General features: G+C 38.2%; 1 protein-coding gene across 4 annotated transcripts in view; it reads right to left on the bottom strand.

The window, feature by feature from the left end:
• Nucleotides 1–1,485: 1,485 nt before the first annotated feature.
• Nucleotides 1,486–27,154, bottom strand: part of LOC133528364 (synaptosomal-associated protein 25-like) — a 66,323-nt gene continuing 40,654 nt past the window's right edge. For 2 of the 4 annotated variants that reach the window (XM_061865731.1, XM_061865727.1), the window contains 6 exons: nt 25,790–25,838; nt 24,910–25,027; nt 19,583–19,711; nt 14,574–14,718; nt 8,055–11,429; nt 1,486–7,270 (listed from right to left, as the gene is read on the bottom strand). In XM_061865731.1, coding sequence (XP_061721715.1) covers nt 11,367–11,429; nt 14,574–14,718; nt 19,583–19,711; nt 24,910–25,027; nt 25,790–25,838 — 504 coding nt within the window. In that variant the 3' untranslated portion in view covers nt 1,486–7,270; nt 8,055–11,366. Of the gene's footprint in view, nt 7,271–8,054; nt 11,430–14,573; nt 14,719–19,582; nt 19,712–24,909; nt 25,028–25,789; nt 25,839–26,820; nt 26,870–27,154 lie in introns of all 4 variants that reach the window. The other 2 variants (XM_061865730.1, XM_061865728.1) reach the window with 2 other exon arrangements.

The following is a 27,154-nucleotide window of genomic DNA, read 5'->3' as shown; positions in this document are numbered from 1 at the left end:
ATCGAAGACGATGATCGGCGAGTACAGCCGAGTATGTCCTGTCGGTCCACGGTTTTCGGCAGTTTTTACCTATAGGTAGCATATGCCAGGTGTGCGATATGAGGAGATTAGTAAGTACTTTTATAATTTTGCCTTCATCAGTAAGATATTATGCGAAAATGTAACCTGCTTAGCGGCATGTCAATTACTTTGGTAATTTTATTCGGTCTCATCAGAAGATCAGCGCTGGAAGTCGCCAGCATCATGCTGAGATGAGACCATTACGTTGCACTTCCTCCTACCTGTTTTGGATAATTTTCTCTTCTATTGTTTGTGCTTATATTTCTATTGTATTCTTATTCACGCTCGGAGCCTATTGCATATTAAAATAAAAGCTTAGATTTACTTACTATTAGTGTTTTTACATACAAAATCACTAATAGTATTAGCTTGTATTTTATTATGCAATAGGCCCCTGGTCGGTATATTCCAATGTGTCCCCGCCGGGCACAGATGGGAATAGGCGTTACATACAAATCCCATCTGTGCCCGCTTCTTGTATGGCGGTGGTCACGTGGGGCGGGCACAATGGAAATACACCCCCTGGTCGTTAGTATAGGGGGCTTAGCAAAGATGCCAATCGTTTGCGCCGCAGCAAACGAAAAGCAATATAGATAGAAAACACCCATGACTCAGGAACAAATATCCATGCTCATCACACGAATAAATGCCCTTACCAGGATTTGAACCCTAGGCAGGGTCACTCCCCACTAGGCCAAAACGGTCGTCAAAACCGGTCTTGTTGGGAGACACCTTATTTACATATTTGTATGCAGGGGTGCTAAGCTAATAGTTTTGCTGACTGTACTTCGAGGTCACACCTCGCACAGCTAAATTGTAGTTAACTGTCGACTGCGGTTTCTCCGGACCGATAGACTTTCAAAAAAGAACGTATTCCCATCTTGAAGGCCAGCAACGCACTTACAACCCCTGGTGTTCATGGGTGACGGCAATCGCTTACCGATTTATGCGATTCGTATAATTACTCGTTTGCCTCCTATATCATACAAAAAAGCAGAGTTCGTGAGGTCGTATTATATTGCCACTAAAGTAAGGACGCTTAGTACGAAGAATTTCGTACATTGACCCGCCTGTTCCTATCTCTATCGCACGCGCATAATTACATCGCTGTCCCGCTCGCATAGCGACAATGACCGGCAATCGGCAATACCATGGGCGGGACGGCAATATAATTGGGTACTCAATCATGTTAAATATTATAACAAAATTTAGCTACATGGATAGAAAATGAGCCATCCATTATAAAAAAAGTGGAATTATGACTGCGGACAAACAATACATTATGACTTTAAACTTTATGGGAAAAAATAGAGACCCCAAATTATTTCTGCTTAGCGTCCTTACTGTGTAAAACGCGCACGCCATTAATTCAATGGTATGATTGGTACGTAGGGAACGGAGGGTGAACAAAATAACACACTCCACTACTTTAACAAATAAATAATGTAATTAGAAATTAACATTTTTATACTATCCGTTATGTTATTCTATTCTTAAAGAAAATATATTTTATCTAGTTACCTAGTCGATATTTTAGGCATATTAAAAACCTACAGTTTATGCAGGCGGTAAATGTATACACATTGGATAAAACGAGTAGCCATTACAAACACAGGTCTAGGTCTGAGCCGACAAATACATCATAAAATATTTAGGTTATCATTAAAATATGTGTGCAGTCGAGGTTATTTACACAAGAGAGAAAATCGGTACAAAAATATCGAAATACGTACGTTTCATGGGAAAAGGTACCTTATGACGGTTGGCGCTTACGTCGCGTACACCGCATTAGTATTGGAGCATCGTTAAAAACAGCGTAGGCGCCGACCGCCATAAGATACCTGTACGTCACAATTATATGACACGACATCAGAAATAGTGCAAACCGCGCAACTAAGAAATCGAAAGAGTTCGAAATTTAAACAATTTACAAGGATATTGGACCTTACTGCATTTGTTACTTGGCGCTTACACGGTATTACACTATCCCCGATGATAAGGCAGTGTCTTACCTGAGCGAATAACTCGCGGACGCGAAGCGAAGTCATCGCCCACGTAAGCCACGCTGTAAAAGTTCAGACTAGCACAGAGACAAAGGGTTTTAAGTCTGAAATGATTATTCGTTTCACATTAACAAGTATATTTGATTGCCGGACACTCGCTTGGCGGGTTCTCTTTTCGTATCCGCTTTCCTCTACAAAGCGGGAAACCGCTGGGAACGGCTATGAGCGTAGCGTTGCGAAAACGTTGGCAGTGAAGCAACACATTTGGCTGACCATTAGTTGACCATATTTTTTTGCAATAAGGATTACGAATGGACAGAGGGCTTAGCCAAGATGACAATCGTTTACACTACGACAACGACACGCTATTTATCTCTATCACTCGTTCATATAAGTGAGATAGAGAGACAGATAGCGTTTCGTTGTTATAGTGCAAACGATTGCCATCTTGGCTACGTCCCCAGGTCCGAAAAGTGCGAGGATGGTATGTTCGAGATTGACAAATAATTTGTCGGCTATTATAATCTCCCGACTCCCGAGACTTATAAAATTTACTTGTCAAGGTTCCAAATTTAAAAATAAAACGAAAATTTCTGGAATTTTATTAGGAAGACATAAAAGCAATCATGCTATTGGTACTGCTGCTGTCAGCAACATAAGCTTGGATATATTTGCACCGATATTTGCTCACATATTAATGACATTGACTGTACTTATAAACCGATTACTTAACATTGGTATTCCAAATGTCGTCCCAAAAGCTTCGTTTATATATAACCTTATAGTTGCAAGCGTCCCTCTTATAATATATTGCTATTGTAATTATTTTCAGGGGGGTTCGCTTTATACTCTACGGTCATCCGCTAGCTGGCGCGGGAGACTTTGTAGGTAAAATCCGTCGCGCCGTTCACCCGTTTCGTGCAACCGCGCCAGCTAGCGGACGCCCTATGACAGGGGTCTCCAAAGTTTTTGACTCCAGGGCCACGGCCACCCATTTCTCGGGCTAACATTATTAGTCCACGAACTGTGAAGTATAGAATTACCAGGGCAACACACTAATAATATTAGACTAATACGTTCGAGAAATGCGCACCTGGATCCGCGCGGACTTTAGACGCCTCTGCTCTATGAGATGAAATAAGCGAAGAGTTTAAGACGCCATTTTGAATTAATTAATAAGTAATCGGATAGAAGACGGCAACACGGCCGGACGCACGAAGTACACTTATAACTAACATTATTGAGAGAAAAAGACATAGAGAAAATTTCGAAAACTCTTATCGCTATCTGGTACACGAGTATATTTTGTCAAGCCTTGCCTTTAACATACCTATGATACACTATCTCCTAAGGCCGGTACACGTTATAGTTATAACAATATACTTTAAGTAATTTGATAAAGTTTTAAATGCTCAACTATTCGTAAAATATTTGTATGTTTTAATCACATTACAAGTTTAAAACGTGACGGATAGTTGTTGATATTATGAAACTGTACATTTTTTAGAGGACAAATCACGACGTCAAATTAGCAAAAGTATGGAGGGTAAGGAGAATAATCTCTTATGGGAAAACTGTTGAAAAAGTGACCAGCTGGCAGCTAGCTGACATGATATGACCTTAGACGTCATTGACGGAGTGAAGTACGCTGTCAGTGATAAGAATTTTTTGATCAAAGTCAAACAAATTGGTCGATGTATTGTGGCGCCACCTATTTAAGGTTTTTTGATGGACACTTTTCATACATATAGATTGCTCTCCTTACCTCTACCCTCCATAGTCAAATGCCATGATCTGGCAAAGTTGCACAATACATCGTTCCTTGGAACTGAATGCGTTACCGATCATATCGCACTACTTTCCTCATTTTCGTAGGACATCTGTTCCCTATTGAATTCGAGGCTTTATTGATCGTTTGTGCGATAAATACTGTAGGTATCAGTAAAGGAAGCAATGAACAACAATGATTATCTACCCGTCCATCGTTCTCTAGAATATAGGTCCTGGCATCAAAATTATACCTAAAGAATTACTTTCGATGTGGGATGGGATCTTATTTTAAATACTAAACGTAATAATATCTAAACAAATTACTACAATAATAATTAATAAAGAATTAATACAGGCACCATTATCTTAATCTATTAAATAATTGGGTTACCTTAATGAGGGAAAAGCAGCGTATCGATTTAACAAACATATTAATAAATGCACAGGCGCTAGCTAGCAAATCTATACCGAAATACTAATTAAATATATCACGTAAGTTTAATACGAAATTAGAATTGCGTCAATTCCCATGGAAAGATGCTTAGAGGGAGTTCGATCACATTTTTTCATAGTTAATTGTTTTACATGGGGGCAATGTTGTTGTTCAACCGCTTGTGCTAATATTGATACCCGAGCAAGCGAAAGATGCCAAAATTGAACCACGAGCGTAGCGAGTGATTCAAAAAGTGGAAACTTGAGCGTTGCGAGGGTTTTAAGGCACGAGGGTTAAAGAAACTTTGCCTCCGAATGAAACACAAAATTTTTCACAGCACCAACGCGTGAAAACTATCAAATCAAATCAAAATGAACGTAGTAAAAAAAATATATTCAAAATCATCATTTAAAAGTAAATTCTACTAGCTAACATAGGAAACAACTCAAAATTTGCATTTAATTACTTGGCGGACATGTGGACAAAATTCAACTTTCTCATTAGTTTTTGAGTCATGAGGGCCTTTACCAGTTGGTGTGGTGAAAAATATTTTATTTTACACAGATACCAAAGTACAGCGAGCTGCAACATTGCATACATACAATATGAGTGGAATTCATACATAAAGTGGTCATGTAGAGTAGACCGAGGCGAATCGGATCAAGATGAAAAATCCGTTGATATTTGAAATATTGCATTGATATGAGTGCAGTAAAATAGCGCTGGACATGTCTTCTGTTAGCCTATGGTGCGAGTCATAATCAATATTTTAAATATTAACAATGTTTTTAGTCTGAACCGATTCGCCTCGGTCTAGCTAGGTGTTATTTAGTACGTATAATTAAGATACATGAAATCACCCGTTGAATGATGTACCATTTGATTGAAAAACATTTGTGCCATTAAATATAAAGTACACATAACGGTGAAGTGCGTAAAAATAACTTTCTAAAAATATTGTTTATGGTCGTAATCTTCATTGCTCTTTCACTGCTGATTTTTGACAGAAGTTTAAGTTTGGTAGGTAAATAAACATGTGATATTTTGGCACATTATTGTAGTAGGTATATCATTATATGGCAAATAATACAGGTCTATATATTAAAATATATAGCGTAAATATGATCTGAAGGTATGGTTTGCTCAAAACATTGATATTAAAAAACACCTTCGGTCTAACCTTAGACGTATTTATAAGGTGTTAAATCCTGCCAATTCATGATATGGCGTCAATCGAACTGCCTTATATTTTAAGAGTACGGTTGTTTTATGCGATAGACTAGAGTTGGTAAAAACTCGTCTAAATTTGAGGACTCCAGTCGTTATTACGCGACTCTTCGCTTAAAACACTTTCGAGGTTTTTAAGTCCCGAGTCGTGTCCTTTATTGTGTTTATTAAGTGCAACTTAAAAGGACTCGAATTTTCGAATAAAGACTTCGTCAATAATTGTATATGTTTTATCTACGAATAAACCAAAGGAAAATCGACACCCATGAATTTAACGTGGAGACCTTGCCTTTTAGAAAACTTTTGTACATAATTAGGGAATTCTCTTTGACAAAAGACTTAGGTCTCGATAAGGACTCAGTCTGAAATTGAGTCGAGTCTTAAAGCAGAGGACTCAACGGACTTGAGTCTTAACCAACACTACGATAGACGCAGCGTTGAACGCATGCGATCACGGAATGTAGGGGACATGTCCGCGGGCTGGATTTACCGCGTAAAATAATATACGGTCATTAGATTATCTGATTTAAAATGGGTGTGCATATATCGCATAAAACAACCTCGAGATTTAATGGAAATACGATTTAATTTAACAGAACATTTAATTTAACAGTCGGGCAAATGTTCAAAAGTGATAAAAGTTATAATAAAAAACATTACAATTTTAAAACTTAGCTATCAATAACAAATGTTGCTACAAGTCCTGTAGCAATCTTTTGTGAATGTGTCTCCCCTTATGCAAAGAGGAAACCTGAGATTGATTTATTGAAAATCTGTTATCTTAGGCGATATAATCATTAGAACACCTTCCAAAAACCTGCGTATGGATTTGGAGTAGGTGATTAATTGTCACTAGGTAAGCCAGTGGGAACATCTAACATCCGACTAGGCGGAGACTAGGAACGATTATCCAGCAGTCAAATTGCATTGTACTGTAAATTTCCTACTATTTAAAGTTATTACGAAAAATTATTGCATTGCAGTAATTATACGAATACGAATCGACTTCGCGTTTAATGATAAAATATAAGTAGATAATTGTATTGAACATTAAAATGACGCTTCGAACAACTTTGCAGGAAGATATTGAAATTGGTGTTAATGTTATTTATTGCATGAGGATAAAACCCCTGATACATATCTACAATCCAGCTACGCATTACAGACTCAGGATCATACTTCAATACTAATTAAATAAATAATTATTTGCTTCGAGCATTTCATTCTTCTTTACGCCTTTTATTATCGTTTAGTAACCGATATATGCTTATTACAATGCAACATTACTTTATTAGTTGTATACCCTTGTAACAATTTTATCGCATATTTAAGACTAAATCAGTTTGCACAACCCACTATTCAACCACTTATTTACGTTCTGTCTATCTCATAATTAAAATGCAAAATTACTATATCTTCACTTTTATGTTGCAAGTTATTTACACAAATTGCTTGTTCCCCAAATATTTACCAGCTCGATACATGCAATACGATTCTTAAATACTAAACTACCAAAAAGAACAAAATCTGACTCATCAAGTTTATTTATGCAGTTCAATTCTAGTAAACACTTTGGGAACAAACACATTCCGTCTGAACATTTACGCATCTATCCAAACGATTCCTTCAGGCACATTGTATCGGATTTATAATGACATATACTTACATCTACAGTTGTCGAAGCGTCATTTTACGGGTATTCTAACGCCGCTTAAGATTTGAGGAGCTTGTTTGCCCGCTGGTTCGCGACCGCTATGCGCGTTTCGTTGCTCTCGCCCTATAACGATCAAAAGTCTTACAAAAAGGCTTTGTAGCAGTCGTATAACTACCCATTTCAATCTACTTCTCAGAAAATATTAGTGGATATCTGTCTCGTTGAGACGTGTTGAACTCCCCTCGAAAAAGCGAGGACCACAAAAATGGGGCGTCATAAAAACACCTTTTTTTATCATATTGAAATAGGATTATAAGACTGCATGTTTGAATAATATAAAAGTTCATAGTGACTGTTAAATACTCCTATATTTATTATTCAAAATAGCACTTTAAAATAACTGGTTATACATATAATGTAAATGTTAATATATTTGATCTCAAATTTAGCAGTCAATATGAATAATATTTTAGTTGTATAATTACAATATTTGAACACAATTAATTTAGTAATTAGTATAGGTACACAGGTTTTTTGCAAAAGGAAATGGAAAATCGTAAAAGCAGCCTTAATTAGTGCGCACTACGAGCCAGAAGGCCTTAATGGAAAGTCAGAAATATAATCCAATAAAAGGATATAGTAGAAACAATAATAGAGGAAACAAAACAAAAGATAAAACCAAAAAAGAACAGAACAGAAGAAACACAGGAAGAAGTCAAAACAAAAAGGATTGTAGCAGCTTTAGCTAATACCTAACTTTGAAAGCGCATCCGACTAACAGTCAGCGATTTGACAAATAGAAAATCTGTAGTAATAAAACACAGATATCAATTGTGCTGTCAAATACCTCAAAGGTTAGGCAGTGCTTCGCTTTTTAATAAGGGTGATTTTATAAAAATATACTCACAGTCAGCACCGACGTGTCGATGTTGTGTTTGCATGTGTGTGTTCATGTGTTGGCGTCTCGTGGTTATGGAACGCATTTAGAGTTTGTCTGTAAACTTTGAGGCGCGGTATGACGTATACGGAAAAACATTTAAAAGTACTTGACGCAGAAAAATGTATGATAGTATAATGCGCTTTAATGACTTTGGCGGTATGGTATCGGTATGTACGCAGTGTTTCTTCCCGATTGGCGCAGATGTACGAAAGCGGAACGGACCCACGCATCCGCGCCAAGCACGTAAGAATACTGATGTCGTACTGCCAAGTCAGGAGCGGGCTGACTCATGGCATCACGTCTTGTCAAAATTCACTTTGGTTGGTCCTTACTTTTATGAAATATATATATATATATATAGTCACAATTATTTTGAGAGAAAAACGTCTGCGACATTTTATATGTATGCATTTTGAATGCACTTCGAAACGTGCTTATACATTGACTTATTCTTGGATTTAAAAAATTACTAAATAATTTCATCAAAAATATTAAGAGCGTGATTCAACTTAATTGTTCTGCCGCTCTACTTAAAAATAATAAATTATATTCGACAGTAGGTACTTAAAGTATATTGAGATATCAACATCCCTTTTACTTCTAACATCCCGCCTACCAATAGGACAGTAAGATACTAAAGAATAATTGTAAAGGAAAATAACAAAATCATTTTAGAAATTAAAATGTTTTTATTTAATCATAAAATAAATAGAAAATAATTAATAGAGTAATTTACTACGTAGTTATAATAGTTGGCTAATATTAGATTTAGTACATCGACTGACTGGCCGAATTCCATAGAAGCAGATATGTCATCTCACAAGGATATGTCCATTAAGCTTCTACTGACGTCTGATAGTTGGCTCCGTGTATACTGATACTACGAAAAATAGATGGATCTAAAATATTTTAAAATTACATAAATGCTCCTATGAAATTATAAAAAGAATCTGATACGCATCAGATCCATAAAAGTTTATAAGAAACGTGGCTAAATACTGATTCCTTAATTCAACCTATTATCACATATCAAACCAAGCCTTCCATACATTATTGCCATTTACACGTCCTCTTCTAACAAGAAAATATATCGAGTTATCATTAAACAGTGTCAAAAGTAACAATAGTTCTGTATTACAGAAATCATTTTAATAAGTAGTGATTGAAACACTTCAATTGTAAGCGTCGAGCATATTCCTAACAGTAACATTAGCTCTATGATATTTGTTAACAACAGGTAAATGCATTATCTCAAAATAATAACTTTCAACGCCTCTTACTAAGTAGGTATATTATATGTTGTAATTGTTATACGAGATTAAGATTATATTTATGAATATATGATAATTCTCTTTCAGCACACAGATCTACTGTATAAAATGAGCACCAAAGATCATTATCATACGATTCAAATGTTGTATATTTTTTTGAAGTATCAAAATCAAGATTCAAAAAGTTAGTACATGTCAGAGTGTAAAAAAGAAAGTTTTTAGGATATGTAAGATAGTTCTTGAGCGATAGTAGTACAGCGATAGAAAACTAAACGTATAAAATGAGAGTTAAAATACAGTGTTCACTTAACACAGTAGAATGCCCAAGCATTGTAGTACACATAATTAGATCTTAACAATTTTACATTTGGGTAAATGTAGGTAATTAGGTATCCACATTTAAAGATACTATTATAAATATCGAAGTTATATCTAAGACCGGTTGCGGGACTGCTCGGTAGTACATAGTCGGATAAAACCGTAAATTATACTACAGATAAAATAAAGCACCACTTATTTAAATGCGAAGAAGACTAATTAAAATCAATGGAGGTTCTCTACTACATATTGTATCTGTCAGTTAGTCCGCTACTGTCAGTAGAGATAATGTTATTGATATGGTGACAGCAGCTATTTACAAAAAAAACTACAAAAAATAAAATTCGGCCCTCATAGTGATCACTGCTAGAACCTCAAGTGCGTAAGATTCAACATTACTATGTAGATAATGGAGTATACGTTTACAAGACTAATATGAACATATTTGTGCTTTCAGAATATCTATTAATACAAATATCAGTGTTACAGTACCCGCAACCGGTGGACAGAAAGCGACTACGCATCATCACCTCACACAAATCAAGTCACATTTAGTCCCAAATCCACATTTAAATAGCCTCACAAAATGACACTACCGCCAAATAATGTATCAAAATAGTGGAACTAAATACGACTTATATTGGCCGCTTTGTAAATCTAATCTAACCTGGAGGATTTGTGTAAAGTGACAACGGCTAAGCGAGCGTTTTGTGTCACGAATTGGCGGGTTTTCACTTAATTCTAGTGTCTTTCTATCGCCTTCACTGACAGCTGTTCAAAGTACTCATCATATGATTCTGATACTTTGCTCCGTGTTAGAAACGCGTATCGTCAATTCAAATTTAAGCCATTTCTAGAATTTACATCAGTAGGAATAAGGCGGTAGTTTAAAACACGCAATTTGCAGTTTTGGGGCATTCCAGAAAGGGTGTACGTGACGCTATTATTAACTATAATAGTTCTAACTTCTGATAAAGCTTTGCTTGATAAAGCAGCTTTAAAGGCAGCTGCCATGCGCGTCACGTCTCCGACAAAAGTAGACCTTTTGTGGAATGCCCCTTTGGAATATTTTTCTTGATTTATTTAAAACGGGATATGACACGAATCACCCCGTTTTAAATACTAATCGTAACGTTTTAGACTTTATATTTTTTGATACGATTTCTTGACTAGTGTAGTCGATGGAAAATAGTAGTATATCTGTAAATTAACGTTTACGCCTATTCGCAACATGAACTTAGCTCGCGTAAAGTATATTAATATTATGTCAATAGAAATAGCCAAAGATGTAACTCTTCTTCAAAATCTTGTAGTCTTCGAAAACATTGACAGATTAGTACACATTTCACGCCAGTTCTTGTAGTTTTTTAAGGTTATGGTTTATTTTAGGGTTAGGTATGTGTCAATTTAGTTTTCCATTATCAAAATCGAATACAAATGAATAACTAACCTAGAACGATTTGAACTGGAAACATATCCAGCACTCGCGGATGCAACCGAGGCAGGCCGCAAAGTCAACTTAAGCAATGGCGCGTACGCTTTTAACCGCCAAGTTACAGTGTGGAAACATGCTGCGGTTGCCTCCGCAAGTGTGTAAGTAACCTAAGACTAAGTTTGTTTACACGTTTGGCTATTTATACTAGTCCGCGACCACGAGACGCGTGTGTGTTGTGTGGTGTGCCGCCGCCGTCTACTTGAGGAGCTCGTGCGCCCGCTGGTTGGCCAGCGTTATCCTCGTTTCGTTCGATTCGCCCTACGTAACAGAATACGCGGTTGTTTTCTTGTTCAATGCACAGCGACTGTGCGTATTTAGTGAGTGTGTGTAAGAAAAACTTAGTTTTAAATTATTTATCTAATTGACAACATTTTGTTGATTTAAAATCTCAAATGAATGTGACATAAAAGTAAATTTGAAACGCGAATTTGTTCTGTAGTGTACGTATACCAAACAGCATAAAAATGTAATAGAGCCAGACCAAGCTTGGTAACGGTTTTGATAGCTCAGCCTGTGCAAGTGTTAAGTAAACGTCATAATTTCATAGAAGTTTGACGTTTAAAATAACACTTGCACTGTCTGCGCTGTCAAAACCGCAGCCACCTTATCTTGGACTCTAAGAGCTTTTTATGAGTTCAAAGACTTTGACACGGACTAAGTCGCCAGAAACAAAAAGTATACAATATAAAAAATATATATTGTATACTATTTTCGTTTTACAACTCTATTACTTTTATGCTATGCGAAAGATTTTTAACTTAAGGTCACGTGACATAAGAGACATAGTTTTTTATGCTCGCGGCAAGAGAAGCAGTGTGAGGATTCCCTAGAAGTGTTTCTCTTACTTTAAGAAAAAGAACCAAAGCTAACTACTTATAAAGTTGTTCTTACACACATTCATGTATTTTTTGCATTGTAAGTGTACAGTCGCTGTTTTTGAAACGAAGTACACATGTTATGTTACTTTATGTTTAGTGAATGACAGTGTTATCAATGACTCTAATTGAGGGTAGGTTAATGATAAATGCAATGACCTTAAACAAAAAATCATAACTCAATGTCACAATTAATTTATTGTGTAATCGGATCAAAATGACTCTTTTTAGACTATGCTTAGAAACACGACCAGAAAAAATTGAATGTGGCAATTATAACTTGTATACTTTTTCTAATTCACAAAGAAATAACACTTTTTTTTAATGAATAGATTACAGACTATATTGAAATGACAGCTGTCAAAATGCAAATTTTATCTACTGAGGACAATAGTCAACTGCGCGACAATTTTATTGCAATTTACTTTTATTGTATGGCGGTAGTTGATTTTTCTCTACGGTCAATGCATAATTTAGTTTGAAGGGTGGACCCTAGTGCCATCTATGGGGATTTGAAAGTCTTGTGGTATGTTAGTCATGGATGTGATTCTAAGACTCGGTACACAATGACAGTGTGGATAGATGTAGTTATGTTCCGTCGGTGGACAGTATGGACACAACACAGTTACAACACCCAATGGCTTCTACCATACACTACTTGTACAGCGTCGGACGTATGAACACAGACAAAGTTTATATTTATATTAAACATTTTTTTCTTGGAACCTTTCTTGACTTGTCGGTAACGTCAAACCACCCAACTATATGTAGTTCAAAAGGTCCCAATTATGGTCCAAAACTAATTCATATATCTTCATTCAGGTGTGAATATTGTTTGAATGTCGCAGTTCGACGGGAAAACATTTTCACAAAATGTAAAAAAAACAATACCAAAAAAAGAAGATTGGTATTGATACCAATCTAATTATAGCCGGCCAAACAACTTTGTCAGTAGAAAAAGGCGCGAAATTCAAATTTTCAATGGGACGAAAACCTCGGCGCCAATTTTTTTTAAATTTGCCACCTTTTTCTACTGAAGGAAATGGCTTGACCGACTAAAATTACGTGTTGAACGTGGACCATAGTTGTACTTGCGTGGTTTTACGGTGCGGAATCGGTATAGTCTCCAGTGTTTCTTCCTTAGTGGCGAAATTTCGAAAAATAGTTGCTATCGTACGATTCCTTGTCGCCAAGTCAGGTAAGGGCTTTATAATAACGCGCCATGTGGATTGCATGTATATGTCACAATATAATGTGAACAGATGCACACAAAGCTCCATTTAGGGTGGTTTCAGATTAGCGTTTTATACTTTTTAAAAGCGTGCGTAGGAGCATATACCATTCTCCACCAGGAGCATTTCTACGAGCGTTATCGCGCTAATAAGCTCGTACCATTCGAGCTGACACGCACCGGTTCGAGCGGACATTAGCGCATAGCGTCCGGAGTTTTGAAGCGTATTTGCTGAAATGACCGTTTACACGCGTAAAAATACGCTAATCTGAAACCGCTCTAAATCCTTTATAAACTATGTACTTTGTCTGTCCAAATATGTCAGCTGCCATGAACACATGCTCGAGAAATTTACGGTGAAGGTTGCCGGGTAAGCAAAACTGCAATTTTCAAGGGCGTCAAGCTAAAGATAGACCACAGGTAGACTGCAAATCAAAGATTCTATTCACACTTCCACTGCTAGTGACAGGCAACAATCAGATGGTGAAAATGTCAATGATAGTAACTCTGCGGTCAAATTTCGTAACATGGTAAAAAGATAAAAGTAGGTAATGTTTTTAGCTTTCTTTAAAACTTTCATTTTAGTTACAAGTATTCATTAATAATAGGAGTGACGAACTTTGACCTTTTTACTAGTGCAATCAAATATCAGGATTTGGAGATGTTCAAAGAAAAGCTTCAAGATTTACAACACTTTGATGCATACGTTTTAATTCAAAGACATCAAAGCGGAGTAAAGAAATAGAAATCACCCCAATAAAAAGACCGACTGAAAACATAAAATTCACGAGACATAGATTAAAATTACATTAGTTTTAGTTTTGGTGTACGCGATTTCGTCTTTCTAGTTTCCCTTCCGAGGCATTTAGTTTCTAGATTAACACATTATTAAATATTATCACTTTTACGTTCTTATAAATCTCTTGGCTTAGGGTTCACAAATTGAAATGTTTAACGTAGCGTCTAGAATTCTATAAGGAATAAGAAGACGGATAGGTAAATTCCTCACAATACATAGAACACTCAATTCACTTTACTACACGAATAAACAAACAAACTTCTCTCCTTATTTTTCAAACGTGTGAATTTTCCACATCAACGTTATAAACAGTTGAACCACACAATTTCTTTTCTTTAAAGGGGATATAATTTTTAGAAAGGGGAGCCGATACCCTACACCTATTTCATCTGCTAATCTCCCAGCTACATTTTACCAACATTAGACTGTCAGTGCCTTCCCCCACCTTAACCTCCTCGAAATCGCGTCCACCATCCCTCCCATCTATCCCCCAGTACCTTGCGGTTGATGCGGTCGATCTGGCGGTTCTGGTTCTCCAGCTCGGAGCCCATGTCCAGCGCCATGTTGCGAAGGTTACCGATCATGGTGTTCACCTGGCCCATGTTCTCTTCCATCTCGTCTTCTCGGGCGTCGTTTGTTATCCTGGAATGTTTAAAGTTCGGTTATAATTTAAAATATAGCATAGTATGGTATCAACTGAGTGGATCTGACTTGTAACCGAATTTTGGACGTCAAGACTTCAAATTCGAACTTTTCAGTCGGGTACGGTGCCTAGGCCACGAAGCTTGCTAAGTGGCCTAAGTAAGGTAGGAAATTAAAAAGCTTTATTAATTTATTATACCACTATAGTAATATTTTTTCTACGAGTCAATTAAATAATTCTACTATAAAACCTTAATCATTTAACAAAGCTAGGTAAGTATTTCAGTAGAAAAAAAGATAGTCCAAAAGACATCAACGCAGTTCTTATTCATTAAATAGTAGCGTGTTGATGTCTATTCTTCTACTAGGCCAAGATCTCAGAGCCGCCAGACCTTACTTATTTTCTCATGAATAAAATGTATGGGATACTAATGTATGTACTTTTACCCCCTTATTCATAAACGTGTACTAAAGGTACGATGCCGCTGATCATCGTTTGTCCCTTTCCGACGTATTGGTATGATGGAAAGGGACAAACGATGATCAGCGGCATCGTAACTTTAGTACACGTTTATGAATAAGGGGGTTAATATCTGCATACTTGCTATATTGGCTCGACGGCCATTTGTCCGGTACAAGGTGCTAAAGGTTGGTAAAAAGAATACTAACTTTTCTTAATACACTAATGGCTGATTTTTATGTATATTTTAGATAATATTGTTTAAAATTGATTGATTATCAACACATTATCAGACCATTTCCGCCGGCGGTACCTTTTACCAGACGCTTTTAAAGCTGTCAAAAAGATATTGTAACTTTACTTATATTCTCACTCTTGATTTTTATATATGATACTCAGGGAAAAAGCATCTGGTAAATGTTACCGCTAGCGGAAATGGTCTGGGAGAATTTAAGAAAAGTTAGTTATATTTTTATCTACCTTTAGCACCTTGTACCGGATAAATGGCCGTCAGGCCAAAATAGCAAGTATGCAAACATAAATAGTTTCTACTAACACTATATTATCCCATGCATTTTAGTCATGAGAAAATAAGTAAGGTCTGGCGGCTCTGGGATTTTGCTCTATATCCTTTTGCGACACGTGATTGATCGAATTAATTACAGTTGACTAAAGAGTTTCGTAAGAAGTCTTTATAATTGATTCAAGAGCCTATAGTGAAGAGTTTGGCATACGAAGTCTTAATTCAACCATTAAAGTCGACGAGTTGAAACATAATTTGTTAACATAAGTGTTTGGTTTGTGGTTTTGATTTTTGATGTTAAGTTATCCAACACTATTCCTCCAAACTTCCGAGTGATTCCAAAAATTTATATACTACATCATATCAGAGTCCATTTTCGGGATAACCCGACATTCAGAATTAGCCGAATGAACCTTATGTAGATTCGTAACTGCTGTACCCACGATCGGATTTCTGTTTTAGAGAGATAAAAAGAAATATAAATTTCGATCCAGTTCAAAGCCTGCAGCCGTTTCTCCAAACAAAATGGTATCTTCTTTTAGATTAAATTGGCGTAAAGGATATTTCAATACCCATTACGGGAATTGAGTCTGAAGGAAGGTATACGATTTTTTACGTTGAAGATAACATTTATACCAGGGAATATCTTTTGAATGAAATTGTAAAGAAAACAACTACTTAGTAAAATTAAGTACAATTGTGTATGCGGCCGGCAAAAAGTCCCACTTTTTCGCCCTTTGTTCTCAGTCTGCCTAAAACGGATTGTGCCTATATGTCGCGTTATGCCTAAACTTCAATCCTTAAGGGCATAAAGACTATATAGCTTGCTGGCCATTTCGCTGTTTGTCTATATATTGGACCGCCTGTTTAGAGCTCGTGCCTGATTCTCTAAGTGACATACTCGCGTTTTGCCTAAACTTCAATTTTCATGGGCGATAGGTTATATCGTTGTTCTTCTATACAGTGCACAGCCTGTTTCGAGCACATACCTAACTCAGTCATAATACCGCTGTTGTCCTAATGCGTGTTAGTCGTAATGCGATGTAGCGTAACAGCCATTTAGTCTTAATATCCTTTAGTTCAAAAGCTGTAATGGCATGTTGATAATTAGGAACATGACGTTTTATGTCATGTGCGATTTAGACTTGAGAGCTACATAGGCACAATCCGTTTTAGGTAGACGGAGAACAAAGGATTTATGTGTACGAGTATATATATATATTGTTTGTTAGGTAGGTATATTGAATATTACAACAATTTCTAAACTGGCAAATGGTTTTTAGGGTTCCGTAGTCAACTAGGAACCCTTATAGTTTCGCCATGTCCGTCTGTCTGTCTGTCCGAGGCTTTGCTCCTTGGTCGTTAGTGCTAGAAAGCTGAAATTTGGCATGGATATATAAATCAATAAAGCCGACAAAGTCGTACAATAAAATCTAAAAATTTAATTTTTTTAGGGTACCTCCCCTACACGTAAAGTGGGGGTGAATTTTTTTTTCGCTTCAACCCTAAAGTGTGGGTCGTTGGAAAGGTCTTTCAAAACTAATAGGGGTCTTCAACAAACATTTTTTGATAAAGTGAATATATTCGGAGATAATCGCTCCGAAAGAAAAAATAAATGTGTCCCCCCCCTCTAACTTTTGAACCATAGGTCCAAAAAATATGAAAATAATCGTGGAAGTAGAGCTTAAGAAAGACATTAAATGAAAACTATAGCGGACATGATCAGTTTAGCTGTTTTTGAGTTATCGCAAAAAGTTTCCCCTTCATAGTAAAAAGACTTACTTTAATTAGGTACTGATTATGCAAATTTGCCTATTTGTTTAACTCGCGTGAAAGGTACCGTTTCATCCCTTGGTTAACAATTTACTATACTTTAAGCTCCAGTTTAGCTTATTGTGATGGAAGAGTAACTACGGAACCCTACACTGAGCGTGGCCCGACATGCTCTTGCCCGTTTATTTTTATATAAGTCCTTTCAAACCGACTACCTATATAGGCTACATATATATATGGCTAGGCTATGGGGTAGGCTTATGATTTTGGCAGTCTAAGTATGTGAGTATTATTTACCTATGTTTTGTGGCGTGTATTTGACGGCAGCGTCAAAGCTACTGAGCTTGATTAATGAGATGTCAATCGATTTCTCATTATGCCCCGGGTGACATAAAGGCTACATTTTTGACTGACTTAAAAAAGGAGGTTCCCCGCGTCGGATTACATTGAAACATGTGTTCACAGCTAGAAGCGATTTAGAAGGTTTAACAAAGGCTTTGGGCAATCGTTCACTCTCGCGTTCTAAGTTACTTCGGCCATATTACGTGCAAGGAAGACGACGCCATGGAGAGGCTTGTTGTTCAGGACAGAGTGGATGGTACAAGACCCAGATTGCGCCCCTCAATGCGATGAATTTGACGCAGCCAACTGGTTAAATTTTCCCCTATTACTGAGACTTCGCTGTCCGTCCATCCATCCGTGATAGCTAGACAGTTGAAATTTTCACAGATGATGTATTTCTGTTGCCGCTATAACAACAAATACTAAAAATAGAATAAAATAAATATTTAAGGGGAGCTCCCATACAACAAACATATTTTTTTTGCCGTTTTTATAAACAATGGTACGGAACCCTTCGTGCGCGACTCCGACTCGCATTTGCCCGGTTTTTTTTAAATAGCTGTCGCGTGCATTATGTACACTTTAATTCAAAAGAGGAATAAATGTAATCTTGACAACTACAGAGCTAGAAGCACAACAAAAGCTAGGAATACAAACGAATGTGTACTGCAAACATACCAGCCAACATAACTTACGAGTATGTTCCAGCCCCGCTTCACCCACTCATTCGTACAAGCATTTTTGGGCGTCTAGACAGTCAATGACTTATACTAAGTGAAATTTTGGAGAGATGCCAGTGAAAATGATGAGTTAGCAACATCTGGGTTGCATTCTCCCGTAGTGACCTCGTATTATGGTACTCGAATGGGAGGGCGTGGCCGTAGGGGAGTTACTATGAATTTTATAAGACTGTGCCAGTTTTATTACGAACCGTGAACTTTATCGTAAACACATTTTTTTTATACAGGCGTTTGTTAATATGAGTGTTATGACTAAGAACTAAGCAATTTTGCTCCAACGGATTTATAAATGAAAACTATATCTTAGTCTTAGTCGAGCGCGAAGCAAACACTGCCGTACCATCCTTCACTGGAACCATTTCGCCGCATTTTCAGACCCCTATTTGAGAACCTCTGGATAAGACCAGAACGCAGAAATTTTCGTCATCCAGTAAGCTATAATCACATACTTAAAATCAATTTCAAGTCTGTAGGTCATTTAGTTCCGAAGTTAAGCGAAAGCAAAGTTTCGCATTTATGACACTCACTCACTCATGATCATCAAAATAGAACTAGTACTTCCCATAAACTCAGAGAGCTGAAATTTGGTACAGAGTTAGGGTTTAATGGCCACATAAAGGGAAAACTATAATAACTAGGATATTCGAATATCTGGAGTACCTGGTGACCCTGATCAGAAAACAAAATAATAATAAAAAACTACTCCTAAAAGGAAAAAAAAACTGTGTCAAATAAAATAAATCAATAAGCCCACGTTTCTACAAAAAGAAGTGAAATCTAACCAAAAACTAGCCAAGTCTCGATGGAGCTGCTTGTTTATCTCTAAAAAGTAATGAAATCTAGACAAAGTCGTGCCAAGTCTAAGGATCCTTACTGCGATTTCTTTATTATTATAGTTAATGTTGTGTGACTTGGCCGTTGAAGGGTACACAAGGGTACAAACCAGGTACTAATGTGTGACTATGTTAATATGTCGTTATTATAATGGAATCCTGAGTTCCTGTATTAATAAGTATTTGTACCGACCTGCCTATGTAGCCGGCCTGCGGACCTATGCCATTGCGCTCGTCCATGACCCGTTGCGGCTGGTTGTTCACCACCTTGCCGTCGTCGTTGCCCTTCCACGTGCCGTCGTCCTCCTTGAACGAGGCTCCTCTGCAAACATTATGTTTGGATCAAATTTAAAAACTCTCCACAAAACTGTAAGTAACAGTGCCTTTTGGCTAGTCAAAAACTATCCAAGAAAAGAACCATTGTTATAATTCAGTTATGGAGATGTAGGCACGAACATATGAATCCGTAAACAGCATCTTGCTCTGAACATATATCTCATCTCCGGTTCGTCCTAAGTATAAATGTGGCTTAGGCGCACGGCACACTGCATCGGAGCCGCACGTGCGAGCGGGATATCGTTACAATACGCGCTTAGCGTTGTCTCGCTCAAATTTCGGAGCGACGTGCGAATCGGATGCAGTGTACCATGCGCCATATACTTCGATGGAATAGCAGAGAAATATGACCCGACCGTAGCGCATAGAAATTATGGGAATTATTTGCTACGCAGCTAAACGCTAAAGTATTGTAGCGGAAAAATCTTCGTAGCACTATGTCGCTACATCGCGTTATATGCAGTGAAACGGCAACACATGAGTTACAAAGTTTTAAGCGACTTATATTTAAATATTTTGAATATTTGTATGCAAAAGAAACCTACGCGAAAAACCGATATATTTTATATTGGAAATTTTCTATTCGACAAAAGAATATACTTAGGCAAGAACACAAAAAAGGTAAACTAGAATGTCATATCTTTTATATTATAACAGTATCAGTCTGTTTGTAGTAGCAAAGATATATATATAACTACGTATAAGATAAATAAAGCCTAAGAAAGAAACGTGCCTCGAAAAATCAAGATACATAAATGTATACTCGAGTAGATGGCGACACCGTTTGATATTTAACACATATCAGTGAAAGAACATTGGTCAAATAGCCATATGTCATTCTAAGAGTTTTAGTCCTGTGTCGAAAAATGGCAGTAAATTTAGTTGACTACAAAATTTACTTTGACAATACGCTTCTATACTAAATGCTCTTTGGTAGTTTACTTCTTTCTGTGCCTCTTCCCATTATCCTTGAGCACATACTCTTTTCAGGTGACGTCATCTATGGGAAACTCTGTGCCTTATTTAACTTATGTTTGCGGTACTCTTATCTTCCCGCTGATATGATACGTACCATTGTCGTCCCGATTGTCAAGAACCGTACAGGGGATTTGTCATCATCGGCTAACTACAGACCAATCTCCCTTGGAACCGTAGTGGGCAAGATATTTGAGCGGTTACTGCAGCCCAGACTGCTTCAGACGTTAAGAATAGACGACGCGCAATTTGGTTTCCGTCCCGGTCTCTCGACCGATTCCGCTATAGTAAGCCTGAAACATGCTGTGGACCATTACGTGAGTAATAATACATCGGTCTACGCATGCTTTCTCGACCTTAGCCGTGCGTTTGACCTTGTGAATTATGAAATTCTGTGGGGTAAAATGCGCGGCGCGGGTGTACCTGAAGACCTGGTACGCGTCTTCGAGTACTGGTACGGAAACCAATCCAACTGTGTGAAATGGGGCGACGCGACATCTAATAGTTACATATTAGAATGCGGGGTACGCCAGGGTGGACTTACTTCTCCGGACCTCTTCAACCTTTACGTCAATGACTTGATGGGGAGGCTGAGGGGCACTGGGATCGGTTGTCACGTGGGTGACGTCTGTGTAAACAGTCTCAGCTACGCTGACGACATGGTGCTGCTCAGCCCCTCCATCAAGGGTCTGAGAAAGCTGGTATCAGTCTGTGAAAATTATGTATGTTCTCACGGGCTGATTTACAACGTAGCTAAGACAGAACTGATGGTTTTTAGGGCTGGAAGGGGTCCGGATAACATACCGGAAGTCAAACTGAATGGAGAGAATTTGCGTATTGTGCAACGGTTCAAATATCTTGGCCATATAATGACGGATGACATGAGAGACGACAGTGACATGGAACGAGAGAGAAGGGCTCTGGCTGTCCGTGGCAACATGATAGCCCGCAGGTTTGCCAGGTGTAGCAGGGGGGTCAAATGTACATTATTTAATGCATATTGTCTCTCCTTCTACACTTGTCAGCTGTGGGTTAGGTACAGCAGGAAATCGTACAGCGCCATCCGTGTGCAGTATAATAATATATTCCGGACACTGATGGGGCTGCCGCGTTCCTGCAGTGCCTCCACCATGTTCGCAGAAGCCAGAATCCCTGACTTCTTCGCGGTGGTACGCGCGCGCATTGCTTCCTTCTGGGAGGGGATGCGCCGCTCGCAAAACACCATCCTCATGTCGGTGTATCGCAACATTACCTGTAATATGTTTAGGCACTGGCTTTCCGTGCACCAAAACGGGAACAAAAAATAGCGTGATACTATTTTAAATGTTCAACTTTTAGTTTATTTTATTATTAAGTATTCTTTTGGCATTGTAATTTGTAAATTTGTAAATGTATTCTGATATGGGTGTACAACTGTACGTGTTGCCTGAAATAAAACTTTATTTATTTTATTTATTTTTATTTTATTTTATTATTCGGGGTCGGCCCTCCACGTTCTTGAGCGTCAGGTCGGTCGATCCTGGTTTGTCTCTTTGTTCAACTGGGTCTGTTTCAAATCCATTGATATGTAAGTGTGTAAGTTATCTTTGGTAGTAAAGTCAAGTTGTATATTTCGTCAGGTATGTCAAATCAACCTTATTTTGGTACTAATACAGTTCACTATTGCTATGAACTTGTGGTGGTAATTAGTGAGTTTTGGTTGTCACCTGACGATTTACACTTGCTAATAAAGTGATAGGCTCACCGTTTCTATAACATTAATAGTAACCTTTGGAATGCTGATAAGAGAAATATTGACTTTCAATGTTGGTTTAGGCTCGTAACTACTCTAACGGAAGCAGGTACACTCGAGCCTTCTTTGTGTGCTATTACTATTATAATAATAGGTTATAATAACATCTCGAGCCAACAGATTAGATTAAATTAACATTCCAAGTCACGCGACAAAAAAAAACCGTAAAACGTTTTCGAATATGCGTGCTAATAAATCATATATAAATTGTTTTATGTAATAGGCAGCAAACGAGAAGACGAGACGCCTGATGAAAAGCAGTCATCGCCGCCCATGGACGTGTGCAACACTAGAGCAGCCACTTATGCGTTGCCAACCTTTGCAAACCCTAAATACCTGCTTCTTGAAGAACCCCATGACATAGCGCAAGGGAAATACCTCATAAGGTAGCTCATTCCACAACTTGCACGTCTGGGCAAAAACGAGCGAGATGCCCGCTTTTTCTTGGTTTGTCGCGTGTCGAAAAAGTGAGGATGAGTTTTGTTTCTTTGGCGGGAGGTGCTGTGGTAAAAACGCAACGGAGGCACCAATTCAAAAAGTTATATTATAAATTTGTTTTTGTTTTCACACTCGTCCTATTACGTGCAGTCAGCGTCAGCTCCTTTGGCCGTCACTATGTATACATAGTGACGGTCAAAGGAGCCAAATATATCATAAACTTTGTTACCCTAGAACAAAGATTTCAAAAGTAAAGATATACTTTCGACTGGGCATTCCCGTTTGGTGTGTCTCGGTAGAATGCTACAACGCGATTGGTTGATGAGTTCGCATCACGCGCGCGATTGGTCGCAACTACTCGTAGTTGCGTTGGACTGCACGGTTGGCTCGCATTCGTGCACAGCGGTGTTACATATCCTGATGAGATGTTTCTTAATTACGATTATGATACAAATAAAAACAATACAGGAGTTTTTATTACCATTAAATTATACACGAATTAGGTATTCATATGCCTGTTAAAAATATTTTTAGTGTTGCTGAAAGTATGCAATTATGTTAACTCATTTAATAAGACATTATTCTCATGCAGTAAAGTACATTTTCAAACGCTTTACGCTACTTTTGAGCGCATTTTAACAGCTTAAGCCTATTAGAAGAGTTTCAACAGTTTAGTGTTTACAACCAACAGGTCCGTATGTTCGTGTACGCACGGAACCATAGCTGACCTTTGAAAAAACAAGTCAACGGCCCACGGAATGCGGGCAGCCTGCCAAGCGCCCCTTGACTTCATTCATGGGCATGGTACTTCGCAGGCCATTCATAACTGAGAAAATCTGAACGCTGCTTGAATTTTTAGGTTATGTTTTATTCAAGACTTGGTAAGTTGGTGCATTTGTAAGTCACTGTATAGAAAACAACGTAATCGCTCGCAGATTTGAACTTTTAACCAATGAATATCTTCCGATACGAATTTAAAGTGCGTCTTGCAAACTTTTACGTCGCATCGCAAAATTTTTCAAAAAGAAATTATCATATTAAGGGTAGCTTAGTCTGAATAGCTATAATCCAGTGAAATTTGGGTTCAATCTTAATATATTTTCAGTTGATCCCTAAATTGTATCAAGACGCTTGATTACTATTTAGCCTGTTGTAATAAATATACAGTCATTAAGGCTCATAATCTATTTTTACACTTATTGTTGCCACTTGATATAAAATTGGGTTCTGGATACTTTCCATTTTTATTACTATTGGCAAACAAAGCTCATATAGGTAGGTATAGCTTGCATATCTCAAACGGTAGGTGTGAAAGCATTAATGTTTAACAATAGTTCTTTTTTTTGCATTACAAAAAAGTTAAACAATCTTGCCATGTCTTTATATTGAAAACGCTTTTTTGGAATCAGTAACGATTACTTATGAAAGCAAAAGAATGTAAATGATCGTATATGATTTATTGTTACATATTTGCCGTGACTTATTTTTCAAAGTGTTTTTAAATAAAAACACATGTCATAATCACTTACCTTTTTTCTAAAGCTAAAAAGCGGACTGTACAGTGTGGTAGGTTTCGCCGAGTGGGTACGACTGACTAGTGTAATTAATGCTCAATAATTGTACATAAAATACTTTAAAATTAATCCAAAACCAAGTTACCGTCTCGAAAAACCACCACGCTTCCTCACAAACCGTTTAAGTTATAGAGGGATGCGAATACCATTACTAATAAAAGGGGGTATTTACCAGCGAGCTGCAAAAGTACATACCAACTTTATGAAAGAATTCTATTAATAAAGTGTGTGCACTTTTGCAGCTGTATGTACATTTATTGTTTAACCCTATGAACGCCACATCTATCGTGCACGGCGCGTCTTGACATGAACCTTGTCGGAATGCACGAAGGTTGATATTGGGCTGTACGACGGCCTAGACCGATAAAAAGGTTGAAAATAAAAAATAAAATGGTAACTACTTACTTGTTGCAGGGCAGCACGCAGATCCCGCAGCACTTCTCCATGCCCGATAGATTCTTCTCCGCCTCGCGCATGTCCGCGTTGATCTGGTCCATGCCCTCCTCGATCCTGTCCAATTGCTCTGTCCACACACACACAAATGTTATAAACCCGCCCTGCCAGCCCGCGAGCAAGTGTGTCAAGCGCCTAACCAAACTAACGCGTTTTTTAATCCGATTTTTTTGTAAATTCTCAACGCTCTCGACAATCCAGAACTAAGTGTAAGACAGATGTAGCATGTATTTTAATTATTACTAGTTACTTTCATGCAGCGTTTATTAAATTTGTTCTACTGTTATCAATTCTATGTGTAAGCAGCTATAGTATTTTTTATTCCTGGATTGTTTCACTTTTATGTCTTACACTCGATCTGGAAATAACTAAATTGAACATTACCTTTAGTATCATGATGTATGTGCTGAGACTAAGTGATAACATTTAATTACCATACTCTTAGTGTCTAACATTTAGAATCTTATCAAATACTAAAACTCATGCAATTAACAGCAAGATTGAAGAACGTGCATAGCTAGATGCGTGAGAAAAAAACTAAAGAAAACAAACGGCACTTTTAACATACTCTTTTTCTATTTAAACTCCGCGTCCCAGTTCACGAGGAAAAATGTGGGACCGGAGAGTTTTTTTAATAATTTAATCTACTTATGGTCATGATAAATTTACCTTCATTTTTATCCATTAGAAAATTGGTACTCGTTAGCATTTTGAATCATTATTTAAAGTCAAAAGTTCATCGCCATTCAATAAAATTTTTAAAATCTGAACTGGCATGTCAGACAAAAGCTCGACTAAAGTGTGATGTAAAATAGTACTACTGGATGCTTACCGCCCTGTTCATCCAGCATGACCAGGGTTTTCATGCCCACCTCGTGACTCTACAACACAATAATGATGTCACTATAGCTCGCCAAACGAATGCAGTGAGCGGCGCGCGCGCACGGCGGGAGCGCTGGCGCGCGCTAGTCGGGCGGGCGCGCTAGCATGCTAGCAGTGCTAGCGCAGCGCGCCCGAGCGACCAGCGCGCGACGCGTAGTGCGCGGGCGCCGCGGGCGCGGCATCGCGTGCGAGGGCGCAACGCGGCGGGACAACTCAAGTCAACACAATCAAACAGAACTAAAAACAAAACAGAAAATACATGACATGAACGAACATGGCGCGCTCGGCGAGTTGGGCGGCCGCTCCTTCGGCGATGATGGTAAAATAAATCAATTTAGCAAATGAGCGTCCATAAAGCCATTCCTAAATGATAAGTGATTTTAGCAAAACAGTAATTGACTTAGTTGAAGAAGAGAAATGAACAATCTAATATGTAGTGTGGCGAAGAGCGAGCGGCGAGGATCGGCGCCTGCGGTCCCGCCCGTCGCCAGCTAACAGTTACCTACTGTACACGCTAACATTAACAGTACGCTGCTAGCCATGGATGTGAGGCGTATACCATTTAATCTATACGGAACAGACACACTCGGTAAACGCGCATTCATTTCAGTTACCGCAGTATCAGAGAAGAAAACAGTAGATTCGGAAAGAGAAATAAATATACCTATAAAAAGCGTTCCGATAGATACATATCAACGGAAGAACTAAACAGATTGCGCAGCTCATTCAAATTAAATCTTCAGCAAATAGAGTTACAGTTTTTGGCGACAATTAGCAACGAACGGCCATCGGGCTTATCTATTTACACTATGTTTTCAAAATCATCCCCATCGAAACAAAGAAACACACGCAACATCGATCTCAGATAAGTCGTTAGTCAAGAGAAACGTCAAAGAAAAACAAAGAGATTACTGTTTTAACTGCACATTCAACACAGACGTTCTCACGGTTCGACTACCCACGTGTCAGTTTAACTCTTACCGCCCTGGTGACTCAACATATGAAGCGCTTGCCCCCCGGCGTCCTCGCTCTATACATAAAATACAAATCAAAATAATATATCGTAGGAGAGAGAGTATCGGGTGTGTGGGTGGCGGGGTGCGGTGCGCCGTAAGGGGGTGGCCCGCGCGGGAGCCGTGCGTGGCGGCAGCGTGCGCGGCTGCGAGCGTGGCGAGGCAGCGAGCGTGGGCGCGTGCGCGAGCGTCGAGCGGCGGCGGGCGGCGCTACGCGCGGCACGCCGCCGGTCGCCGCGGGCCTAACACACACTACTCGATCAACAACGACATGCATGCAGTGAAGCTTGCAAGTAAAACCA

The sequence above is a fragment of the Cydia pomonella genome, chromosome 19 (assembly GCF_033807575.1).
Source record: "Cydia pomonella isolate Wapato2018A chromosome 19, ilCydPomo1, whole genome shotgun sequence".
NCBI lineage: Eukaryota > Metazoa > Arthropoda > Insecta > Lepidoptera > Tortricidae > Cydia > Cydia pomonella.
Note: the sequence above shows the minus strand (reverse complement) of the source record. Positions and strands in the feature narration are given on the sequence as shown.